The sequence below is a fragment of the Malania oleifera genome, chromosome 10, assembly GCF_029873635.1.
Source record: "Malania oleifera isolate guangnan ecotype guangnan chromosome 10, ASM2987363v1, whole genome shotgun sequence".
NCBI lineage: Eukaryota > Viridiplantae > Streptophyta > Magnoliopsida > Santalales > Ximeniaceae > Malania > Malania oleifera.
The window spans coordinates 18,347,394-18,360,961 of record NC_080426.1 but is presented as its reverse complement, the minus strand read 5'-3'; the positions used below and the strand labels follow the sequence as shown (position 1 = coordinate 18,360,961).

Below are 13,568 nucleotides of genomic sequence, written 5' to 3'. Positions count from 1 at the left end.
GAACCACGTAAATACATTCTTGTGATTTTTGTAATTTAACATGTTTATGTTTTGCTAAAATTATTGTGACTTTCCTAAATATTGTTAGGTGAATAAATATTTTTCTTGATCAAGCTGGACACACACATATTAAAATAAGCAGGTTTTAGTTTAAGTGTGATTGTGATTGCTGCATAGATAAAATTAGATTCTTACTGTGGTTCATTTATAATTGATTAAAATCTATAAATTAGAATAAGCAATCAGGTTATTCACATGAAAGTCAAGGCGCCCCCCAAAAGAATGAAATTGGTCACTCCATTTATCTACCTACACCCACACACAACTGATACATTGTTACATACTACCATGAATCAATATCCATCCAACCACTGTTGTATTAAATAACAGGAGCACAGTTAGTTATACAGATATAGTAAAACTGATATATTACAACTACCATCTTTCCCCTAGCTACAGATAATAATAATAACACATGGGCCATGCATTTTTTTGTAACTCCGCCAAGTCTAGCAGCTGCTCTACAAACACAACTGCAATTTGCAAGCAAGAAAGTCAGCATAAGAACCAACAGGTTCTAAAATGAAACTTCTACAAAAAGAAAGACGTTGGACATATCAAACACTCCATTTATATGATTAAAGTTCACTCGTGACTTGTAATCATTGAGGAAAAATAATGAAATTTTGATAGAAGACATCTGCAATACAATAGGTTTACATCTGTAGTATGGTAAAATATAAAAGCATAAGAAGCTGCCTGATGAGATGCAAGTTTAAAAAATTAGGCTTCAATTGATGAAGACATGACCCCGCAGGTTAATTTTTTTTACATTTCACTGCATCCAAATATTATCCAGAATGTCAGGCCTCATGGCCACTTTTAGCAGCCTCAACATTTTAAATAATTGCAATACCTCCTTCCAGTTTATTATCTATAACATGAACCAGAATAATAGACTCACCCATTCAGGTGAATTTACAAATTATTTTCCCAAACTTCCCATACTTCAGACAGATCTCTCTAATCAAATTATCTTCAATGCGATATTGGAAGTTGTCAATGGCTTTCTGAAATATTGAAGGGCTGTGGTGGTCCTGAGAAGGGCAACAATGGGAGGATGTTTTCCTGTGATGGCTGAGTTTGGTTTGGTGGTAGGGTTTAAGTTGGATTTTGCTCTAATACCATCTTGAGATTTTTGGTAAAATGAAAACCTAACACAACAATAGGTCTCTCCCTCTATTTATAATTGACATCAAATACATTCTAATGACCATAATACCCTTACTCTCACTTATTAACATTATACTAACCAATGATACTAAAAGACTAAAATAACCATTAACAGAAATCAAGGAAATCTAGGTCAACAATTAGTTTGCCATCACCACTAGCAATCATCAAGTCCTACACGATTGAGGCCAACTACTATGAAGTGTATATAAGCATGCTAATAAACCCAAACTAATTACAGGGATCAAGCAACCATCAAGGAAAGCGGATCAAACATGATTATTATTATTGCTCCACAGCCACCATCTAGGTCTTGTCAAAATTAATGTAATGGATGAGTGACTCAAGATTCTGGAATGGCTGCCAAGGGCTTTATAATCAGGGATAGTTTAGAAAGGCCTGTTAATGGCGGTGCAGAGCAAGTAGGCAAGGCAACAATCCCAAAGGCAGAGTTCCAAGGCTTCAAGGGCAAGCTTGGAAAAAGCAAAAGTACAAGGCTTTAAAAAGATTCTTGTGGAAAGAAACTCATGTTAATTACTGATTGTTTGTCTCAGAGGTGATAGGCCCCCTTGGCAATTTTGGTTTCTACCAAGGGAAATTAATATGCTTCTAGGGAACCTTTATTCCATTAGAATTACACATTTATTGGGAAGCAAATCTGGTCTATGATGTGTTGAATAAATCAGATTACTCTTTCTCAGGTTATCTCATCTAGAATTCTGTGCTGCCATCTCCCGTTAAGTTAATAGAGTGATTGTAAATAATGCAGTGATGCATACAATGCCTAGATGAACTTGCTTAATTAATTAACGAATGATCTTTCTCACAAAAATTTAAGAAAACACATGCACGCACATTTAAATGTTGGACCAATGTTGTAAGTTAACAAATAAAATAATCCAAAAATTAATGCTAAAAAATGAGCAGTTAATTCTTACCTATATACATGAAAACCTTGCCAATCATCCTAAACACCATCAAAATTTGGCCTTTGAAAGTGTAGGAGTCAACTTCAATGTTATATCACCAAAAGGTTCTTCTTGTTGCACATCAATAAGTCGAGAACTCTTTAAAACCTACAATTGACCAACGAGCAATCACATAACTATTTAAATGACTAACCCTCGTTCAAGTTTAAAGGAGTGTGCAAATTACAAATGCTTATGTTTTCAATGGTGGTTGATACTTCATCACAAATGTCCATTTTTGAATTAAGCATATTACACAATCAAGGTGTCCAGTGAGTAGAACACATATTAGCAAAAATATCAAAGATCAATGCATTCAACAAGTCACAAATAACTCAATATTGTTGCATATATGTCCCATGTGCTACTCCACATGGTTGTAGGTAACATGTTGCATGCGTCTGGCATGTGCTTTACTCCCAAATAAAATAAAGCAGTTCTTTACTTGTTCATCATCTTCCGATTTAACAAATACGGAAGGCTTACCAGTGTTTCAAAGAACATTCGAGCACACAGTTTTCTTGTTTTTCCTTCTAAGATCTTGTTCAAGCTGAGATCCCCTGACAGCTCTTCTGAGATTTGGGCAATAGGAGAATGTCTTTGTAAATATTGAGCCACTGCCCTTCAAGTCAACAAAAGACACAATACAGTTACTATCATCAAAGGAAGCAAAACATCATCCATTGGAAGAATTTTTGGCAGTTAAATTATAATAACATAACGATACCTTGTTCTCACAGACAAATCATCAAATTCTTGAGTTCCCTGGGATCCTGCTGTATGGACATGGATTTTAAATAAGAAAACCAACATTCTGACAAACTCAATTGCATGGTTTGCAAACAAGAGTTAATACAGAAAATACATACCTCCTGCTGTATTAATGTCAGCTTCCAAGAAGCTTAAGCCCTACAGTGAAAAGATCAGCAAATCATAAGCATGTTTCATTTAGTGCTTCATTGAAACAGTTCGCATAAATGGGAGAAGATTCCCAAAAGTCAGTTTTGGCAGCACCTCAACAAGAGACCTTGCCTTCTTCATAAATGGTGATAGTGCAAATAATTTGGTATCATATAATAATAACTGTTACATATAATAAAAATTTATAAAATTAAAACTTAGAGAACAAGAAGAAAAAAGGAAATGCTCTCGATTTGGTGAATTGAAGAAAAAGAACTCATGTAACAGACCCCACCTTATGTTGGGGATAATCCTGGAGCAACAATCACACACGAAGAAAAATCAAAAAACATCCACACTGGAACACCGGATTTACGTGGTTCGGTCGAATATACCTACGTCCACAGAGCACACACTACTACACTATACTGAGAGAAAAAATACAGGAGGAGCCACACTGCTTAACTCTCTCTATCTCTCTCTCTCTCACCACAACTCTCTGCACACAACACATTCTGCGCACAACACATACACCACTCACAACTCACTGCAACACTCATTATACACAGCACACACAGCAAGTCCATATATACACAAGGGAGAGCAAAAAAATTCAAAGGGCGGTGGCTAAATGTCAGCATAGCCGGCAGAGTAGGTGGAAGGCTGCTAGTCTTCATTTCAACATAGGCTGCATGGGGAGGTGCTACTGCCGACGGTTCCACACCAGCAATCCCAACAATCTCCCACTTGGAGACGGAGGGAGCATCTCAACCAGTGTATAGACGAATGATGTGCTCATGTTTGTCTTTAAACATGAAGACCAACTGAAGTTAAGCACAACTTCAACTTTTCTGTAGTCACCATTTTCCTGTCTGCTCGATTTCTGCAAACTAATCTGATGACTGTCATCTTCACAACTGGTGTAAAAATGCCGATGTAGTCAATCCCTTCCTTCTGCTCAAAGCATTTGACTACCAACAGAGGTTTGTACCTTCTGGAGCCGTAATGCTCCTCTTCAATTATGTACACTCACTTGTTGTGAAGGCCTTTGGACAACTTCCACGTTCTGTTGAAGGTAAGGGACTTCATCTCATCCTTCATCGCAAGCTCCCACTTGCTCGTATCTGCCAACTGACATGCTTCATCATAGCATTCGAGCTCTCCTCCATCTGTAGGAAGTAAGTAATCAATATACCTTCTATCTGGTATATGGGACCGAGTAGATTTCCTAAGCTCCGGAGCTGGAGTAGGAGACGGTGGTGCGACGATCTGCTCCATTGGTTCCTCCACCTGAGGATTCTCGGTATTCTGCTGATGTGTCCCAACACATTCTAAGTGGACCAGTTCTAGTCCCTTCTTCTTTGGGGCATGGGTGTTTATCTGGAAACTAACCCTCTTCTGTTTCCTGACTATATAATCCTCACACATGTCAATCTGCACTGACTGTAGACCACTCAATTTTTTCTTTGAGTGCATCACCCTGAGTTCCTTCTCGCTCATGTGACCAAGTCATTGGTGCCAGATGTTGCTGTCGTCATTTCTTGCAGCAACTAAAATAGACATGAAGGCATTGGAGGTTAGAAAAAGTGTTCCGCTTTTCTTACCTCGCGCAATCGTTAGTACACTCTTTGAAACTTTCCATTCATCGCCAATAAATTTCGTCGTGTATCCCTCATCTGCCAGCTGACCAACTGAGATCAAATTCTTTCTCAGGTCTGGAATATACCTGACATCTTTCAGCTTCCATACTGACCCGTTTATATTAATCTTCACAACTCCCTTGCTGGTTACGTCGCAAGGTTGATCGTTGCCAAAGTACACCTTACCAAAATTACCTGGTGTGTACTCCTCTAGGCAATCTCTGCAGCATGTGGCATGAAATGAGGCTCCGGAATCTAAGACCCAAGACTCCTGCTTGCTTTCAAAAGAGCAAATCAACATCTCATCATTCTTGAAAGCAATATTTGCTTCTGTCTTTGCCCTCGTATCGAATTCTTTCTTCTGACTCCTGCACTGGTTCTTGTAATGACCAATCTTTCCACAGTTCCAGCACTCAATAACTTTTGTGCTCTGAGAACCTGTGTCCTAAGTACCTCTGGGATTTCCATATTTAGACCATCTGGGCCTAGATCTGCCTCGGTTGTTTGATCGTCCATGCCTGTTTCCTCTACCTCGACTCTCCATGTTCAAGACTGAACTCAAAGTGGAGCCATGATTCGACTGCATTCTTATTTCCTCTGTCAAAATCATGCTGACGACTTCATCGTATACAAGCTTCGATTTTCCTGCAGAGCTACTGATGGCAGTAACAACACCATTCCAACTTTTAGGTAACTGACTGAGAATCAATTAGGCCCGAATCTCATTATCAAACGTTATCCCGACTAAAGCGAGTTGATCCGACAACTCGTTGAAATTATTTAAATGTCTGCTGAAACTTTCACCTGCAGACATGCTCATCGTAAATAGTCTTTTCATGAGATGTACCTTGTTAGCGGCTGAAGGCTACTCGTACATATTAGAGAGTGCATCTATCAGAGACTTGATGGATGTTATATGCTTGATATTGAACGCCACAGACATTGACAACGTCATTCTAATAGCTCCGAGGGCTTTTCGGTCAAGCAACTCCCACTCACTCTCCTTCATGGATTCTGGCTTCTCCATCAGTGGTAAGTGCAACTCCTTACCAAACAAATAGTCCTCGATCTGCATTTTCCAGAAATCGAAGTTCATGCTGTCAAACATCTCGATCTGAGAGCTCTTTCTATTCGATATCTCGATTCACTAATTTAGAGACGAAATTAGCTCAAATGGACAGCACGGTTGGATCTGAAACGGCTGAAAACCCTAGAAATGGCTTAAGTCGTTCAAAAAACGAACCCGAAATGGCTTTGAAAAGCTCGGTCAAACTTTCGGTCAAACCTGGTCGAGAAAAGTCAACTATCCGTTAACTTTAACGAAATATTCCTCCGTTAACGAAAAAATCCTTGACGACGTTAACGGCCACCGACGCTATTTGCTGACGTGGCACCGCGGTCCCCCTGCTAACCTGTCCTAGGGCCCACCTCTTGTGGGGCCCACTTGCTGACGTGTCCTAGGGCCCACCTGCTGACGTAGACTATACGAACTGCTGCCGTGTCGCCGAGCCCCTATTGACGTGGCCGCTGACTATGCGTCTGACACAGCGCTAACGTGGACTAATGCTAGCTAACACAACACTTACGTGGCCCGCTGATGTCAGCGTCTTCAACCTCCGAACGTCTAGCGCACAAACGCGCGTGAGGACACCTTCCATTCTGTTGCCGGCGGGTGAAGGCATGTGGCAACGCGGTCTTTACGTCGATGGCGCATGTTAGTGGGTGGGGCTTCGTATGAGCTCCATTCAAGCTCCGGTTACAGTCGTTGGCTTCGTCTCGACGAGAGGAGTTCAATGGTAGCCTCCAAATTAAATTTTGAGCTACTAGACAAAGGTTCAAAATCCAAGAATTTTTTCCGATCTGACAATTCTACTCCAACCAAACTCTGATACCAATTGTTGGGGATAATCCTGGAGCAACAATCATACACGAAGAAAAATCAAAAAACATCCACACTGGAACACCAAATTTACGTGGTTCGGTCGAATAGACCTACGTCCACGAAGCACACACCACTGCACTATACTGGGAGAAAAAATACAAGAGGAGCCACACTGCTCAACTCTCTCTATCTCTCTCTCTCTCTCTCACCACAACTCTCTGCTCTCTGCACACAACACATACACCACTCAGCTCACTGCAACACTCATTATACACAGCACACACAGCAAGTCCATATATACACAAGGGAGAGCAAAAAAATTCAAAGGGCGGTGGCTAAATGTCAGCATAGCCGGCAGAATAGGTGGAGGGCTGCTAGTCTTCATTTCAACATAGGCTGCATAGGGAGGTGCTGCGGCCGACGGTTCCACACCAGCAATCCCAACACCTTAGTGGGACTTAAGACATGTTGCTGTTGTTGTTGTTGTTAGAGTACAAAAAAAAGATTGTTGCAAGTATTTAAATCCATGGCAAAAAGACATCGAAAACTACAGGTTTCAAACTGAACATGCAAAACATATTCAATATCCATAAAGATAGCATTAAGTAATACAAAGGCTCAAGAATTTCAATATATATATATATATATATATATTCAGAAAAATAGGACTTTAAGTAATGAGGCAAGCCATTCATGTAAACATTGGGGCACTAGCTTAGCCCAAAAGAGATTAAACCTTGCAATCCTGATTCAAAATAATTCACGATATATGTCCCACACAAATAAATTATAGAAAGATCCAATGTAGACCCAATTTCTATTCACACATGGGATCTGCAGAGTCTAGTGAGAACCAACATGGCTCCTCTCTTCTCAATAATACAAAAATCCCTAAATCAGCATATCAGCCACTATGTCATGACTCATGAGCACAAGTTTACGGTTAGAAACAATGGAAAAATCCAAAGGAGCCCCAAACATCACATTTCCCACAAACCAAGAACAAGACCTAGAACAAAAGAGAATTACAACGTGATGATTGTACCATTTGAGACTTCACTTTTTCATGCAGTTCATAGAGGTCTAGAGAAAGCCACAATCAATAGGACTTCCCTTGTCATCTTTCTTTCAAAATTGCAAAATAAAGGACAAGCACAAATCTTATCTACATGGTAAAAAACCAAAATTGCAAAAATAAATGAGCACGTAGAACTTACTTCTGCTTCTGCAGAGTTTATCAACTCTGGAATATCTGAAAGACCAGTGTTTTCGGCGCCCAGGCGCTCATCTATAGGTGTTTCCAGATCCGACCCAAATGGTCCAGTAGATGTGGCCAGGTCAGGCATAGACAGTCCATCAGTCCCTGTAGATGTCCACACCTGAGGTTCTGTCTCTGTTCCTAAAGTGTTTGCCGAAATGGGAGTAAACTCGTCTTTTCTGTGCTGAGAAGGCATGGATTTAGGGGGAGAAGGCATTAAATCAGCTAAGATATTGCTGCTAGCATAGTCTTCGTTATGTCGAATACGTTCAATTTCCATATCAAGCTCAGGCACAAGAGGAGATTCTGCAGCCCTGGGCACAGAAGCAGGTGAATGTGCAACCCCAGACATAGGAGCTGGAGAATGTGACCATTGTTCTGAAACATCTTCCTCTAATAAAACCAAATGTGGCTTTGTAGATATAAAGTCTTTCTTAAAAATATTTTGAAGATCTGAGCTAGACCCTGTGAAAAGACAGGATATCTTCTCATGAAACCTATAGAAAGACAAGAAAAAAAAGCACTACAGCAAAAGAAAATTCCACTCACCACTTAATGAGGGTTGAAAGAAGATATTTTCATTTCTTGGCTTGCTGAATTTCCATACACTTAAGGCAGAGCAAGGGCGCATCCTCCTCTTCCGGAAAAGACAACTAGAATCTTGGAGCATGTTTTTCATTGACCTATAAAAATAAAAACCTTGTAAATCACACTTACGCTAAAGACTACTAGAATCTTGGAGCATGTTTTTTATTGACATAAAAATAAAATCTTGTATCAGTAAGAAGAAACAAGAGTTCAAGATCAATCATATGCATATCCTTACCTATTGGACAATACGGTAACCTCATCATATAGTATCCTTTTTCTCTTCCTTTGATTTGCTTTTGGGACCTCAATGGGAGGAGTTGCACGAATTTCCAGCTCAGGTGAGACATGCCCTGCGAAACGAGATGAGAAAATATATTTATTAACAGGCAGAACAGAAATGGATCATGCCCACGATTCATATGCACATCTTTAATGGAGAAATTATGCACTACCAAATGAAGTGCGTGAATCAAAGATATCAGGGGCCTCCTCCGTCGCAGCAGAAGGAGGATTGGGACGTTGCTGAAATGGTAGAACCTGCTCTCCATCAACTGACATCTCTTCCATGATTGGAGAAAGAATTTCATTCTCATTCATGGGCTTGCCCAAATCAGGGGCAGGGTCCTGCATAACTTCAAAATCTGGAGGGATTTCCAAGCCATGATCATAGACAGGGTCGCGCATAACTTCAACATCTGGAAGATCTTGAGCATTGTCTTCATTAGGACTCTTGTTAACAACTTCCGTCGGTATCCTTTCATAAGGTACTTCAGACTGATTACTCGGACCAGGATCTCGAAAAGTCGCATCACGATCCACTGGAGATGAAGGTAGGATTCTGTAAGGTCAAACAAAGATGGACAAATGTCAAATTTTATTCCTTGAAAGACAAGCATCAATGGGACTGTTGAAGCAATCACAAGCATACTCTTCCTCCATTGGCCTGACCCCTGAATCAGGGATCTCATCTCGATGTGATGGATGAATCATAATATCCTATAAAAAAATGAAAATTTTAGGTTAGATTCCAGCACAGCTCCAAAGCACACTTCAAATAATGTATAAGATAATGCAATGAAAGCTTGTTTTGACAAGGAAGAAAGAAAGGAATATTTAACCTCGTCAAAAGATATGGAAACATAAGGATCTCTTTCAACTGGAATTTGACCTGTATGATAAAATTCATATCTTACCTAAAATTTCAAATTTTGTAAAGTATTTGAAGAAATGATAAGTAAAAGAATAAAACAAAATAATGCCAGTGCCAGACAGCAACGCACACTACCTGGAAGTGTTATCTCATCCTGACTCTTGAGATGATTATCTTCAATCCTAAATACCAAAAAAAGTGTGTTATAGAATGAACTGAAGGAGAAAAAATTTCAAACGTTGAACCAATAATACTTGAAGCCAATGAGTTTACCCCTCAAAAAACAGGTTATCATCCAAATCCAAGGAGGCAAGTTCAAATGTATCTGGCAAAGTGATAGAGTGAAATGGTGCATGGGTTGCATCTTCTGGTAAATTAACTTCTGAAGAAGTAAAGGCCTTGCTTATCCCAATTAGAACAACATTGCAGTCATGAAACAAATAGTCGAGTTTCTTGGAATATATCCGAACAACACCCAAAAGAAGATGGCCTTGCATTCTAAGTGAGATGGGGACTTCCGGAAACAGGATGCGCTCTAAAGAAAGTGATAAAAAAAAAAACAGTTAACCAAAGAAGAAAAAAAACATCAACACAAGCTTCTCTATGAAACAAACACACGTCAACTAATAGGGAAAAAAGAGAACATAAAAGTTTATCCATGAGATTAGGAAGAGCAAAAAAGATAGAGAAGAAGGTGAAAATGTAATAACAAAAATATTTACAGAGTACAACTAAGTGTCTCCAACAGAAAATTTCCAAGTCAAACACATAACCTAATCTGCCTTGTATAATGTGTTTCCTGTGGAGATATATATATATATATATATCAACATGCAATCAATTTTTTTCCACTGTAGCAGACGGTGGCAGTATATTTAAAATTAGAGAGCCTAAGGACAAAAATAGTTAAAAGAACATCAACAAAAGAAATGCTAAAAGCAAGAATATCAACATAAAATCTTAAAATCAAAAATCATATACAGTAGCCTAATTACAGTTTTAAATAATCACAAATAAACATAATAAAAATAGAATTCAAAATGTCCTTCTAATCATGGATGAAAACTTAATCTGAAATTTTTATTCTGAAAACAAACTATACAATAGCAGGTTTCGAATTTGAAAGTGGAGGTTGATGCATGCTACCCAAGGAAAAATTACAATTCTTATAAATCAATGTGATAAATCAATTGTGTAATCACAATAAAAATAGGAAGCATTCTTAGGTTATTAATAATGAATTAAATGAATGAGTTGGTAAATGAATAATGGATGAAAATATATGCATATGCATGTACATATGTATATGTGTGTATATGTCTATATGTATGCATTCTTAAAATTTTAATCAGTTTGGCACATTAGAAGGGCTGGGAGAGGCATTCAAATCCACAAATGGTAGGACAGGGTGGTTTCCAATACTTCGCCTTGAATCGCCATATGGAGCAATACAAACCATCAAAGATCATGAAAGTCAAAACGTTTAATGTTCTAGAAAAATGCTAAATAGTAATCCTCAATGCCCAAAAAGAAAATTGTTTTGAAAGCTAAAGCAACCCATTTTAACATCCCCGGCAAAAATAGTGAGTCTTTAGGTGTTGAGGGGTGCGCCTTTTGGGGATTTTATTTATTTTGATGTAAATTATGTAAAGTAAATTACATGTATTTTTACAAACCAACAAAAAGTAATAAATTAAAAATGTATCATTAAAACTAATCAACAAAAATTTGAAAACTACTGATTGGTCTCTTTTCCCCTTCAATTCAAAGCCATTGGACCATTGTTGGCCTGTCTCCCATCCATACCCCTTCCAAGGTCAGAATCTAAGACCTACAAATCCAAAATCTAACCTTTGAGATGTTCACTAAAGGATCTTGATTGGTCGTTCTAAAAATACTAAATTGAAATCCATCCATCAAGTAAGTCACAGTAAAATATAATTAAAACATTACAATATTCACATTATTTTCATGACCAAGATGCAACTCCTATTGGTTTGGGAATGGTTTTGGTTCAGGAGTTCAAAGATCAACTCAAATTAGGGCATTCCTTTCATATTAACATTTATTTAATGTATTCCAAATTCACACATCCAAAATGCATAAGCCTGAAACTAAACAAGCTTAAGAAAGGTACGCTTTTTGTACAAAGGCAATTTAGGCATGCCTCTTCTTGAGGCAGTCCTCAGCTGAGGCTAGTAAAGCATTGACCATGAGAAAAACAAATAGGGTGGTGAATTAGCTTGCACCGAAAACACAACAACCATTTATATTCAATCCATTCTAACAAAAATGCCTGAACAAATACGTGAAACCTCAAAGCAGTATATTTCCCAAATAAATAAATAAAGCTTTAGTAGGGAAAAAAAAAACAAAAATAAAAACAAAAAACAAGCCATTAAGTATTCAAATGAAGAATCAGAGGCGGATCCAGCCGAGGAGAATGATAAGGTCAGGTACAAAAAAGGGTGGGAGAAATTGCTTCACTGACACGAAATTCTAAATATGTTCGCAAAACTCCTTATAAAAAAATAATTAAAAAAAAAAAAACAGAATCTACCAAAGGAAAGCAGTAAAGAGTTAGAAAAAAACATGACTACAGAGGTCACGACAAATGAAAAATGAATCCAACATGTTCTAAGTACTGGGGCATTATGCAAAAAGATATGGGGAAGAAAACTTAAATTGCATGAACTGATCTGTATGTTTGAAGAGAAAAATAAAAAGGGGATTGAAACGAACCGACGGTGGAGGGAATATCGGTGGCGGCGTAGTGAGACTTCTTAAGCTTGTGCTGCAGATGCGCCGCGCACCATACCGTCCCTAAAGGTCCTTTCCGACCCAAAAAAGTGTGTGAGTAGAACATCTTCTTCTTCTTCTTCTTCTTCTTCTTCTTCTTCTTCTTCTTCTTCTTCTTCGATTCCCCAAACCCTCAGAAATGTATAAATAAATGAATAAATATGAAAATAAATAGCTAAATTACACAGAGAAGAGATCCACAGACACGCACAGAAGAGGGAGAGATGAACTTGGTTAGAGAGAAAAGTAGAGGATGAGAGAGAGGGACAGTTTAGGGTTACAAATTGAAGTAAATCGAAGTGATAGAAATGGCAGAGCGCGGGAAACGAGAGGTGGCGCCAGTGATTTGGAACCGCATGCATTTTGGGGCGAATTTACGTAAATCGCCTTATACTCCTCCAGAATTAATTCTTTAACATGCGCACCGATTCAATCATGGAGCGATGCGCCCATTACGTTTTAACTGGACCGGACAGAATCGGATCGGACCGACCGAACTGAAACCAAACCCTTTTTCGTTTTTTAATAATTTAAATTCATAAAAAAAAAATTATTTTTGTGCAATTTAGAACCATACAGCTTAAATGCATTTTTTTAATTAGATTGTAATGTTATTTATGAAAAATGGAAATATTTTTTCTTCTTATTTTAAAAATTTTCAAAAATCTTATGTTTTATATAAGTTTTTATTTAATCATAATATTTATAAATTATGAATATATGAACAATCTGATATAATAATTCTAAATTCAAATTAGTATCACTTTCCGCACTTCAATTCTTTCCTCAAAAAAACAAAAATTTGGGGTTGTGAAAAAACAAAAAAAACTGCGACAATGATAATTGCAAATGACAACAAAAGATTGTGATATTGTATCATTTATAAATCTAATTTCTTTAACTTGTATTTAATTAATTTAGTGTGACTTAATACAACATCACTTAACTTTTACTGTAAACATTATTTAATGCAAAATTATAATTTAATCCTAATATGTCAATACAAATAAATAAATAATACAAAAAAAATATATGAGTAAAAAAGTTCATTTGATTGCAATAATAATAATAATAATAACCAGTAAAACCAACCTACGCTTTGCAATAAGCATATATATGTATTTCGATAATTAGTTTTTTTAACACA

At 37.7% G+C, this 13,568-nt stretch overlaps 1 protein-coding gene across 4 annotated transcripts; it reads right to left on the bottom strand.

Annotated features, from left to right (window-relative positions):
* Nucleotides 1–349: 349 nt before the first annotated feature.
* LOC131166023 (sister chromatid cohesion 1 protein 3) lies at nt 350–12,784 on the bottom strand. 4 transcript variants are annotated; one of them, XM_058124243.1, is made up of 14 exons: nt 12,365–12,784; nt 9,896–10,157; nt 9,758–9,804; nt 9,591–9,640; nt 9,401–9,468; nt 8,925–9,310; nt 8,708–8,822; nt 8,431–8,564; nt 7,841–8,346; nt 3,071–3,110; nt 2,929–2,974; nt 2,688–2,823; nt 2,172–2,309; nt 350–533 (listed from the first exon to the last, which is right to left on the bottom strand). In XM_058124243.1, exons 1-13 carry the CDS (start codon nt 12,486–12,488, stop codon nt 2,211–2,213), a joined length of 2,013 nt encoding a protein of 670 aa, XP_057980226.1. In that variant the 5' UTR covers nt 12,489–12,784; the 3' UTR covers nt 350–533; nt 2,172–2,210. The 4 variants fall into 4 exon arrangements, with proteins under 4 accessions (XP_057980226.1, XP_057980224.1, XP_057980227.1 ...); XM_058124241.1 differs by having other exon boundaries at nt 2,929–2,977; nt 12,365–12,781; XM_058124244.1 differs by lacking the exon at nt 350–533 and having other exon boundaries at nt 2,292–2,309; nt 2,688–2,818; nt 2,929–2,977; nt 12,365–12,685.
* Between the last annotated feature and the right edge of the window lie 784 nt (nt 12,785–13,568).